This window comes from Phoenix dactylifera, chromosome 7 (assembly GCF_009389715.1).
Source record: "Phoenix dactylifera cultivar Barhee BC4 chromosome 7, palm_55x_up_171113_PBpolish2nd_filt_p, whole genome shotgun sequence".
NCBI lineage: Eukaryota > Viridiplantae > Streptophyta > Magnoliopsida > Arecales > Arecaceae > Phoenix > Phoenix dactylifera.
In genome coordinates, this window is record NC_052398.1 from 6,316,487 (window position 1) to 6,328,792 (window position 12,306).

Genomic DNA, 12,306 nt, shown 5'->3' on the forward strand with positions numbered 1-12,306 from the left:
AATCTCATCCAACAATTTCATGCAAAATTACATGCACTTCTTTCCGAATACAAACCTTATTAGTCATCTATTATCTTAAATTCCAACATAGTGTAAACAATTGTAAAGCTTGATTTCAGAGATTTCCCACAAAAGAAAACCTTTTAAGGTCATGAATATTTTATTTTTTTTGCAATATGGCTTTTTTTTTCATGCAAACATTTTTGATTGGATTTTAAATTTACTTTTACAGGTTGCACAGGCAATGTGAAGGTGATGGAAATTCGGGCAACCTCAACGACACTGGGAATACTAACCCAAATCATCCTATCACCCAAGCCATAGATAAAAGAAATTATATGCAAGTGTTTATAGGATTTTAAAGCAAGTATTCTCTTTGCATAGCTACATGCCCTGGCACAAGGCTTTTCCACAACATTAACAAACTTTGAGCATCCATTCGTTTTCCAACAGTGAAACAAGATTCATTCCACAACATGACTGAACGTACAAAGGAACAAATTTAATAACTTGCAAGTTCAAGTCTATAACTACTTGAAAGATGATAAGAAAAATGTGGCATAAATTCAGGGTGAGTTCATTTCAATCTACTTAAAAGAGGATAAGAAAAATACGGCTTTAAATCTTAGCCTGCCAAATTATTGCAAACGATCTCTCCCATGGCTTCTGAAGCCCACCAAGCAGTTAATTGGACTGCCTAATGTAGAGTAATATTTTTGAAATCGACCTTCTTATAAACCTAATCAGGCATGATCAAATCAAAAGCAGATGCTTCACAACAGCAGAAATGCAAGCAGTTTCCATCTTCAGTTTGATGGCACCCAGTTTGTTGAAATAGGATAAGTCAAAATGAATGTGTTCCTATTTTGCAAGATCATTCTGTCACTATGTGCAAATATCTAATCACCACCACGAACTTGTCAACCAAACAGACCATGAAATTTCTTAGAGAGCACTTCAAACGGAGAATAAGCATAATATCACTGCTAACAATCTTCAGTATCATTGCTAATGTAATGTAAAGACCATGAAAGAGAGGCTGTAAAACAAACAGAACTGTAATGTTTTAATATCACTGCTAACAATCTTCAGTATCACCACCTAATTAACAAAAACCTGGATAAGTTGCTGATCATGAACACCTGCAAAGATCTTTGTACAAATTCATGCAGGTTTGCAAGCAATACTATCAAATTTGGACTATGCAATTGCCCTTTTAAGGCAATTTAATCATCTCCATGATTCAGAAGACTAAATATCAATTATGACTCACCTTTTCTTTTAAGTTCATTCTAAATTGACCATGGAAGCAAAATAAACAGAGACAATCCAGAAGATGCATGGGTAAGATTACGGTCCAGTGGGAAACCACAGGGGCCAACAGGCATGACCGATGAGCTCGCAGCAGCATCCCCTTCTTGAAGCAGACAATTTGGGATTCTAAACCTAAAACATGAAATGAGAAGGTTTTGTTGCAGGCTGAGGCGAGAACCTAAACAGTTCCATAGAAGCTTCAGTGCCTTTCTTTGATTGGCAGGTGAACCAAGCAGAGATAAAGCACAAGTGGGCGAAGAATAGATGGTGAGATGCACAGTGCAGAAAACCCGTGTCAGTTAAGGAGCAGAAGAGCAGAAGAGCCGAAGAGAGTGTCGTTTCAGCTTTTAGCAGAACCGCACCTCAAAACAAACACAAAGGGACAGGTCTTTGTAAGATCACAGATATAAATTCTAAAGCATAAGATGTAAGTCAATTCAAGCCTGCCACAAATAGAATTCTAGATATAAGTGCTTAAGTAGAAAAGTAACCTCTCAACATGACAGCAAGCTGAGAGCGTCCTGAGGAGTCAAGAGCTCCATTGTGCACTTAAAACAGTTTGCAGAAGCCAACTACTAATCAAAAGACATACTTCAATGGTCTAACAAGCCGAAAGATGTCGCAGGACTACAACTAATGGGGACAAAGTAGTTGGTTTCCAAGTAAGCACAATGCAGTCAGCTCCGGCTGCGCCGACGATCCCTGGCAGCATAAGTTGTGACATCAATAAATGATACAAGAATAGTAAAAATGTAAAAAGAACAACACACAAGCAAATGTTTGCAGTCATAAGGCAATAGGTGCTCTCTAGTGACATACCCATTAGCATATGGAGAGTCTTTGCGATAAGGTGGTGATCGGCTGTAGCTCCGGCCACGTCGAGGAGAATAACTGCGAAGTCGAGGGGACCTTCTTCCACGTGGACTGTAGCTCCTGCCACAGACATAAGATAATCAATATGAATATGATAAAAAATAGACATTCACAACGCTAAAATCTCAGAACAATAAAGTTTGTGATATGATGAAATACATGACAATTCATCCTTCAGTGAACCTACTTTTTCAACTTGCCCCAAGATTTTATAAAAGGTGAGAGCATTAAAAAGGATGACCAAAATGCAGAACAAAGAAAATAATCAGTGAAGCCAGATGGTCCAACAGTTGAAATGCAAATATCATACCTGCGCCCATAACTCGGGCTTCTGCGGTATCGGGGACTGGGGCTTCGATGCCTTCCACTCCCTAATCCCCCAGAACCAATACGCAACCGACACTCGCGAGCAAAATGACCAGGCTCACCACACTCATAACACTTCATGTCATCACCACCACTTCGCCGTCCACCTCGACCACCACCACCACCCTTGGAGTTATGAGAAAGCTCCACACGCCAACCATTCCTCCCTGTCAAACGAATTACAAGAAAACATAGTTTCCTTGCTTCAGAATAGCTAGACCACATAATAAGTTGGAGGGATATTTCCACCTTTACCCACATGCAAATCAAAAAGAAGATCTTGAATATACCCCTTATTAAAAAAAAAATGGTGTCAGATTATCTGTTAGTTACATGGGTCCTTCAAGCTTGGAGGGATAAGATGCCAATAAGCTCATGCAGATGAAATTACTACTTAATTCCCTTAAATCTCACCAAGACACATTATTATATAAAAAAAGCTTGCAAATCAGCATAGTGTCAGTATATCTCACCTTCTTGGTAGCAAGAAGTGACTTGCGTCATAGAACAAACCTATCACACAAATCTTGTTGGTATAGTTTGATATTAGTAATTATCACCTCACTGTATGCATAAGCTACATAACTAGGACATGTTATGTAGCTAAAATGCCAAAAAGGATCGTGCTTGTCAAAAAGTATCAGTGAGATTTCAAAATTTTTGAACCATTCAATGTAAGTCATCAATTCATGCACTTTCAAATCAGTCAGCAATTTACATGCTGCATAACACAAGAAAAATATGGATGATCATCATCAGGTCAATTGCTTGGGTATATTTCAAACAGGACCCAAAATGGCATTTCTTCAATTTAGTTCATTTTTTTATTTTTTTCTCCATCAATTGCTTGAACATTACAGAAATATCTATAGCTGGGAGACTGAAAACCGATGTTTTTGGTAATAATAACTACAATACACAATCAAATAAGACTTTTTTTTAAAGTAAGTCCCAAGACTTTCTAAGAAACATATCTCAAACATTGACTTGATTTTTTAATATGATTTTCTAAAAGATAACCATTTGATCAAAGAAAATAAAGTTAAAAGTCAACAAGAATGCACCAACATAAAGATATACTGATGTCTGACGCATTACAAAGATAAAGAATGTGTAGTCCACATACCATCTAATCCACGAATGGCATCTAATGCATCTCTCCGATCATCAAATTCAACAAATGCATAACCAGGAGGCCTTCTAGCAACCCAAACACTGCATTTATTTCAAATAATGCAGAAAATGGCAATATCAAGATATAGTTTTATAGAAAACAATAGCAACACGGACTAATTAATGTCAATCCAGTTACAACATTCATTTGGCCATTATGCATGTTATCAAGAAAATAAAAGGAAAATGCAAGCTTAACACCCAAAAATCAATGAGATTATCTTGCAAAATATTGATCCATTTCATGCCAGAAAAAATATATAATACCAGGAAATTGTAACGAGAGTGCCAAAAAAATCTTACAAAAAGAAGAAAAAAAAAAGAGAAAAGAACAGAATTCACAGAGATCCTCCATATATTTCCAGTTAATTTCTTAGGAAGCATTAGTTCCTAAACACTGATCAATAGCTCAAAGGAATCAATAAATATATATATAAACCTTCCGTAAAAAATTGAGACAATTAAATCATCATTCAAATAAAATATATCAATAGAAAGATTGCAGTACATAGAATTTTAATACCACAAAGCTGTTGTTATATGCAAAACTTAAATCATCATACTCTGAAGCCAATGGTCTGTGATAAGAAAAAGAAAACAATGATCAAGCAAACACGGAAGACTCTCCAAGAAAAGGTGAACCACATGCATGAACCCAAGCTACCATGTTTATGCCAGCTCTAAATCAGCAGGCACCTATGTCCTCAGCAATCATTGTTAGGAACTGAACCATAATCAGCTGCCAGACTGAATGAAAAGCATGGATGATAGGAGAAAACTACTTGGATAAGATGACCATCTATCCAAGAAGTTCATCATTAGTGGACCACTATTACCTAGTTTTAGCAACCTGATGGAAAGGGAACAATTTAACCAGTTAGCACATTTGTGACAAAACAATAACTTTCCACTCAACTAGAATCATCATTGAATTAAGAGAAAGGGAGGTTCAAACACAAACAGTCTCATCGTAGAAAGATTAAGCAGATAAGAGGACCCCATTGTGCTGGCATATTAAGAATTTGGGTCCTAGTCACAGCACACCTTGACCTCAGACTTTGTTGTGTTATCAATGTGGAAATACCTAGCAGTTTCTTTTCCTCAACCTTTCTTCTCATATACAGAGGTGATAAGAAGAGTGCATATAGAACAATGGAACTGCCAAGACACCCTCAGTCATGTTGTTGGAATATCAAAGCATACCATCTTTTCAGCTTGGCAAACAGTATGCTACCAATATTAACCAGCCTTCATTGCGAAATATGTCTGCACGTTCATCTAGCTTATTTGAACTCAACAGAGAGTCCAAACCAATAGGATAAACCCAGTTTCAAGATATGTCTTCCTGCAATGCTGGCTTAAAAAACAAATTCAACCTGTTCTTATACCCTTGAACTGCAATTTTGTTACCTAGAACAAAAATTCTTACTTAGGAGTTGTGGAAGACAATATTACATATAACCAATTTTGAACCTCCACTGATTTTTCTGGAAATGGTAGAGTTTAGAAATTCTAATTGTGACAGCAATCCTGAAACCAGCTGTAAAATACTTGGACCAAAACAAACTGTTGCACCAAATAAAAATATGATCAAGTTTCAGCCCCTGGAAAGCAATGGGATTGAAGTAAATGGCAGGTTTGATCACCTCGCTTTCCTGCAGGATGTATCAAGCTCAATTTAGACAGCTATTCTGATACACATGTGCATTCAGTACAGTTTTAGAAGCTATAGAGGGTACATGAGTGCATATAATACCAACCAAGCGAACATTAATCAAAGAGCATTCATGAAGTACCTGAGTTGAGTTGTAATTTTGAGTCCTATATTCTCAACCAGACTGCTCCAAGATTTCTGCTGTCCAGGATATGTGGAAGAATAATGGAAAACCAAAATGGTACAACCCACACAAAACAGTTTATTTCATTTTTTGGTCTCATATTGGACTCCATCTAGCATTTTCCCCCTTGGTCTAATTGTTAACATTATACTCCTATGAGGATCCCATGAGCATATGAATTTAACTATCATAGAGTATTTCATATTTGCATTCAATTGTTAAAGAATATGCTACCTTATATGTCACACAAATTTCTAATTGTTATTTGTTAGTTAAAGAAAGAAAAGTCATCTTTATGCCTTTGATGTTACTCATTATGATATTTATTCTGGCAAATAACTGGACTTACCAAGAGCAAAAGAAAGGGAACAGTCAATGGGAAGAGAACTATTGAAGTGATTGCAATTGGATCTGTTATGTGATACAAATCCATACAATTTCTGGAAAGATATCAGGATGTTTCAATGATGTGCAATTTATACTCGATCATGTCTCACCTGCGAAGCACACCATATACTCGAAATTCATCTTCTATGTCTCTTTCTGAGACTCTTGGGTCCAAGTTCCCAACATAAACTCGAGACATTATAACTAACGATGACCTGATAAATGAAAAAAAAAGAAACTTATAAATGATAGAAACAAATGCCAACTTGAATCTAGTATACAAGACAATAGACATTCAAATTTCTCAAATTTTCTTAAAAGAGAAGTTCTACTGTTCTGCAACAATAAAAAATTGATGATTAAGCAAATATGTACTAGCATGGTGATACTATACTAAAAAGATCTTCATCATAAACTTGATAAGGACTACCATCAAGGCAAACCAACCTAGCATTCATTCTACATATAATGACTATGTTATTTATATTAATGATATTCAGCATAAAATCAAAAAAGTCATACAAAAATTGTTATGATTAAAATCAATATTGTTCATCATTAAAGAAAACACATTTGACATAAAAAAACAATAAATCAGATAGGGAGAAAATAGCTAAGAGCAATTAATCTGAGCACCCTTTTGAACATCAAAAAATACCCTCATATTAAAACAGTTTTTCTTCCGCAACGAAAGGTGAGTCCTTTGAGCAAATTCTTTGACAGACTATCTGCCATACTCTAAGCCACCTAACATTACACTTGCAACCCAAGATTCCCCAACAGCAAAATATCAACTTATAGCCAACAATAACTACTTCCAGAATAATTCACACAAAAGCCCCGCTTTCCCTCATATGTCTAGAATTTTTGTAAGGGTATAAGACTCATTCTCTTTGCAGGCCATAAAGCAGACCATTAAAATCATCAAAAATCTTCGCCGTGATGTGCACACATCAGCATCATCAAAATCTCAGCATGATATACGCACATCAGCAGCATCAGAAATTTCTAGCTTAATAAGCCCCTGCAAAGCTCCGGCATGTGTGTGTGGTTCACCATAGGTGGTCGGAATGCATGTACAACCTGACTCTTTTCATCTTAATCTGTACAATTTATGGGAGATGAACTATGCACATGCACTCATCAACCTTTGTCAAGTATGGGTATAAAAAAAAATGATTCTCAATCAGATATGAATATTGTTTCCTCGACAAAAAAAAAACATAGTAAACTGCATCCTTTCTCTAATTTCATTCTCGGCATGAGCAGGGCGTGAAACTTGACAACACGTGATAACAAGTGAACTGATGAAAACCAACACACTTATCCCAAGCTGTTGGCACCATCCTATGTCTGGAGATGGTCGCGAGTTCGAATCCAACAAGAACATTATTGTTGCAGGTATGGTAGTGTCTTCCTGACCCAACAAGCATACCATGACTATAAAACAAAGACTCGACGGGTCCTGAGGCGAGGGCAGACTAGTGGACCGTGATGTCCACCACCTATGGCTCAATTGACGAAACAATGATATTGAGAAAAATCTAAAATTGAGCAACTCAATAAACATGATTTTTCAAGATTTTCCATATTAATACCTGCCCACGAAAACCCAAATATTTATGGATCAAACCGATGGTCTAAACGATTTTAAGGCCAGTCACAAGTCCCAAGACTCCCTAAATTATTCAAGAATCATCAATTCACTGATCCTAGCACGAAAATATTTCAAAAACAACTGCTATTTATTCCCCCAAAATAACATCGACCAAAATATTTAGCGGAATTCTCAAATACTTAATAAAATGAAAGAAAATTCAAGAATCCATGGATTTAGTTCCCCGCAGGGTGAAAACTTTCCTGCGCGATCAAAATGGATTGGCGCTTTTCTACAGATACATCGAACTACGTTTTAATCTTTCGGAGAAGAAAGAGATGATATAAAAATCGAAGGGGGAAAAACGGGAGAGGAGAGACGAAAGAAGAGCAAAGCCTCGGATTACCGTCAATGGGTCGAGGAAACGAGATAGCTGCTTCGAGTCACCGTCTCGATAAAGCTTTGGGAGTTGGGACCGAGGGTTGGAACGCAGGAAGCCCTAGAAAAAAAAGACCTTGAGGACGAGGTGAGGGTTCAGGCCTACGATAATTATAGGGTCCCTTTACAAAACAACAATGTATCCCCGGAAAGACCCTGAGATCGCTCAAATTTCTTGAACCGGCAGGGCAAAATTAGCAAGGGCTAAATATGTAAAATTGCTAATTCTAAACATAAAATTACACTTTTTATTAAAAAATTTAAGTTCTTGTTGCACGTTTATCATCCTAAATTTACGAAATTACTTAAACATCCTAATAATATTTTTATTTTATTTATTATTATTATTATTATTATTTAAAAAAAAAAAAAAAAAAGGAAGAGGGGGGGGTGAGGAGAACCTCACCCGCGTAGCAACCCCTACTAGGCCCCCTCTCCGCTGGAGAATACTGGATGCAGATAGAACATTTTTTACTCATACCCTTCTCATTCGTGCCAGAGCTCTACCAGTGTGGTAGCCCTATCCCCGTATGAGTACATCACACCAACACCACTTAAGTAACGGCAGATTAGATAGTGACTTCATCAGGCAAATCAGACGGAAACATCCGGTCCCTGCATTTAATAATATTTTTATTTACAAAAAATTTACAAAAGCTAGAATTGGCTTTTGCCATCCGCAAAATTTGTTAGATTAATCATGTGATTTAATTTGAAATGGGAATACATCAGCTAAATCCATGCCGCTTCTGAATTAAACAAGTTTGAGGATTAATCCAACACGTTTTGGGGCAGATGCTCAAATTGCAGAAGCCAATGAAGATAATTCGGTTATACTTAATTAAAATGGGTGACAAAAAGATCGGTATTTTCATGCCTCATAATCTTATGTTGATTTTAATTTTTATTGAATAAATCACGATGTCTTTGTGAAATTCTCTCCATAACAAACCGACAGCAACTCATCATTTATAAATTACTAAAAAAATTTACTAATCTAAACATATATAATTAATTTAAATTCAATATGTTTTATTATTCTAAAAATAATAAAAACTATATAGATATCATAGACTCGATAATAATAATTACATCAAAATCAAATAAGATAATAAAATTACCAAAATGGTCATCCAATATTCCAACTTAATCGAGTTAGGATTTTGAATTAAAAAAATTAACAATATGACTTAGACTTTTCTTTGATTTTCGATCCAACTGAGTCATGAAAGACTTAACAAGTCTCAGCTAAGTTTTAATTATTTTTTAATAATTTTTTTGAGTGCATATCTTCTAAATATGTAAAATTATATGAATATTCTTATAAAGTTATTATTTGTATGGATGCCCTTATAAATTTTGTTACTTGCATACTACCGATTGAGAGTCTTTCAGTCATTTTAATTTTAAACTACTCATTTTTAATGGTATTAGATTGTATAGTACATTTGCAAAAAAATAAAAAAATATACATACAAAATAAATATTTTATTATAATATATTAAGGTACATATAAAAATAATAACTCTGTGAGAATATTTATATAATTTTGTATATTTAGATTGGTACAATTTGGCCCATGAAATTATTCCTTTGAATGTTTGCAACAATGTCTACTTGCAAGGAATCACGTCGGGAAGTGGAGATATTTTATTTGATTTCTAAAGCATGAGAGAAAGAAAGCATGCAACAGACGATACATCCCCCTCTACTATGTCCAATCATCTCGCTTATTTTGTCCATTTCGCTGTATATAAATTATAATGCGGTGAGACCTTGAATGTGTCTCCATCCCTGAATAAGATTGTTTCATATATTTTCTTTTTTTATTTTAGAGAACTATATATATCAAAAACCTCCCCCTTTCCATGACGATACCGCATGCCTGTAGAATTCCAATGATATATAAATAAAATATCATGGACAAGTAAAAGCTAGAGGATGGAACCAAAAAAAAAAAAGGTTTCAATAGAAAAACAGAATCAAGTAGATTAGAAAGATTGAATTTGGTCTGTGAGGACCCGTGCGGGCGTGTGTTTAGTCCCACATTGGTTATTCGCTGGGTAGATCTTGGGTATTTATACAGGATCAAGGAACCCAAATAGTAACTTCTGGCTAGCCATTTTGGGTGAGGTACTGGGTTGTTACTTGGTCATTAGAGGAGTTGGGAGAGATTCTACGAGAATAAACAAGCCTTGTGTTTCTTTGATTTCTTAGCGGACGTTATCGTAGTTTAAGAAAAGGAACTCAATTACTTCAAAGCTCACTTGAGTGTTCTCACATTTGCCATGGAATATTTGAGTGTATGTCTCTCTTAAGTAATCTATGAAATAATGAAGAGATTGGCATCTTGAGTGCTTGGAAGGGTCTCCAATTAGCAAGGGATGTGTGGCTAGAAGGAGTGTTCTATTCAGTCATTAGATTAGCGAACCAAGAACAACCAATTTGCTTTATAATCTCTTGTTGAAAAATACTTGAACCATGCCTCGAATCAGATTTGCCATGTTGTACACCCGAAGCCCATTTGTCGACTCCATCTCTCGATTCTCTTATGTCACTAATTGCTACAACTGTAATTTTTCATAAGTTACTACTACAAAAGGAGAAAAAACTCTAAGCAAGCTTTTCTTCAAATAATTGAAATGTTCGAAAGTGCTTAGTTACCCTGAAAATGGAAGTCCATTGCAAGCAATCCTAAATGTGCAGCTCAAATAGACATGAGATAAATAAGTGATGAGCATCTTTGACAAATTCATAGGTATATTTATTTATAAATACTCTCTTTTTTTCACATAAATCTTCTAGAAATTTTGTTGAAATATTTATTTTATCTTTAGATTTGCAAAATGTGAAGTTGTCAAGACTAGGCATATACTCTTTTATATTATGAATTTACCTGAACCAATTGTTGCCATTTTTGTAGTTAACAAAACTATATTACGATCTTGAGTTGTTTCAATTGTACATGATTCCTGTGTGCATGAATATTATACAATTAATTAAAGTTATGACAGAAGCCACCTTCAATCTCCTCCCATCTTCATTTTGAGAGATGCTTTTCTAATAGTTGATGTGGTGCCCAATTTGTTTGATGCTAATCGTCATGTGAATCTCAAACCATGATTAATGAGCAATCTACCCTCTTTTCCCAATCTTCACAACCTCGCACTGCCTTCGTCGATTGAGAGTGTAGACTGTAGTCTCTTGTTTGTAAATCATTACATCTTTAACAATACAAGTCAAAACGATTAACCTTGTCCTCTTCTCCTGCAAGCTTGGAAACTATACACATGCTTCATTTATGTATATTTCTTTAATAATTATATTTTTTGATATAAGTTTTTGTGACAAACAAGCCGCATACATATGTATCACAAAAACAGTGAATTTTTGAGATTAGTAGATCCCCAAATGGTTGTAAGAACATCTCCGCATGCTATTCATATTATTCGTGCATCCATTATTAATAGATACGCATTTACAAATTCAAGTAATTTCGAAAAAATGTAATTTTAAACCAATATAAAGATTTTTCATGTAGGTCTAGAATATGAAATCTAATTTAAAATGGTTAAAAATAGTCTGCTTCCGAAAGCCCGTGAGCAGACCGGAGGACTCAGTCTCGTTAATTGAGAGCTTACGGAAGGAGGGACAGGAGGAGGTTGAGCACCCGCTCCTAGATGACACACAGCGATTGCTGCAAGAGTGCTATGTTGCCTAGGCGAGACACGCCTTTCAGGAGACAAACCAAGCTGCGGATTGGGTCATCTCATTTATCGCTTATCATTTTGGAGATTGTCTGTGGATCCAGTAGTCCTCTGTTTCTTCTACTTTGTATAGTTTTATTGATAGTGATGTAGCCGAGTATACTCATGCGAGAGTAGTGCGAGCAATCGTTAAACGGAAAAAAAAAAAAACAACAACAACGGAGGCTCGTTCGCAGCCCACCCACAAAAGGACACGTGGGCGCCGCTGATTCATAGTCGCAATATGGAATACAACCAATGCAACCAAAGTTCAATTCACCGACAGAGAGGCGTGAGACAAACTCGGAACAAAAATCATATGGTGCGCGTACCATACTAGATCGTATGGTACGCGCTCCTATTTGAGCCACGTCAGTATGGTACGTGAATCTCAAAAAAAAATCGAAGTCCCCACACTCCGCCTCGACTCCCCGTAGCGCCCCACGTTTCTAGGTGCCCCCCACTCTCTCAAATTTTTTTTTTTTTTTTTTGAGATTCGCATACTATACGGACATGGTTGAAATAGGAGCACGTACCATACGATGGTACGCGCACCATATGATTTTTGCCTCTA

At 36.0% G+C, this 12,306-nt stretch overlaps 1 protein-coding gene across 4 annotated transcripts; it reads right to left on the reverse strand.

Moving 5' to 3' along the window:
* Window positions 1-1,043: 1,043 nt before the first annotated feature.
* On the reverse strand, window positions 1,044-8,104 carry LOC103710054 (serine/arginine-rich splicing factor RSZ21A). 4 transcript variants are annotated; one of them, XM_008795642.4, is made up of 7 exons: window positions 7,955-8,104; window positions 6,062-6,166; window positions 5,373-5,381; window positions 3,680-3,768; window positions 2,498-2,720; window positions 2,134-2,238; window positions 1,044-2,016 (listed from the first exon to the last, which is right to left on the reverse strand). In XM_008795642.4, exons 2-7 carry the CDS (start codon window positions 6,148-6,150, stop codon window positions 1,992-1,994), a joined length of 540 nt encoding a protein of 179 aa, XP_008793864.1. In that variant the 5' UTR covers window positions 6,151-6,166; window positions 7,955-8,104; the 3' UTR covers window positions 1,044-1,991. The 4 variants fall into 4 exon arrangements, with proteins under 4 accessions (XP_008793864.1, XP_008793865.1, XP_008793862.1 ...); XM_008795640.4 differs by having other exon boundaries at window positions 1,045-2,016; window positions 2,134-2,247; window positions 7,955-8,103; XM_008795643.4 differs by lacking the exon at window positions 5,373-5,381.
* Between the last annotated feature and the right edge of the window lie 4,202 nt (window positions 8,105-12,306).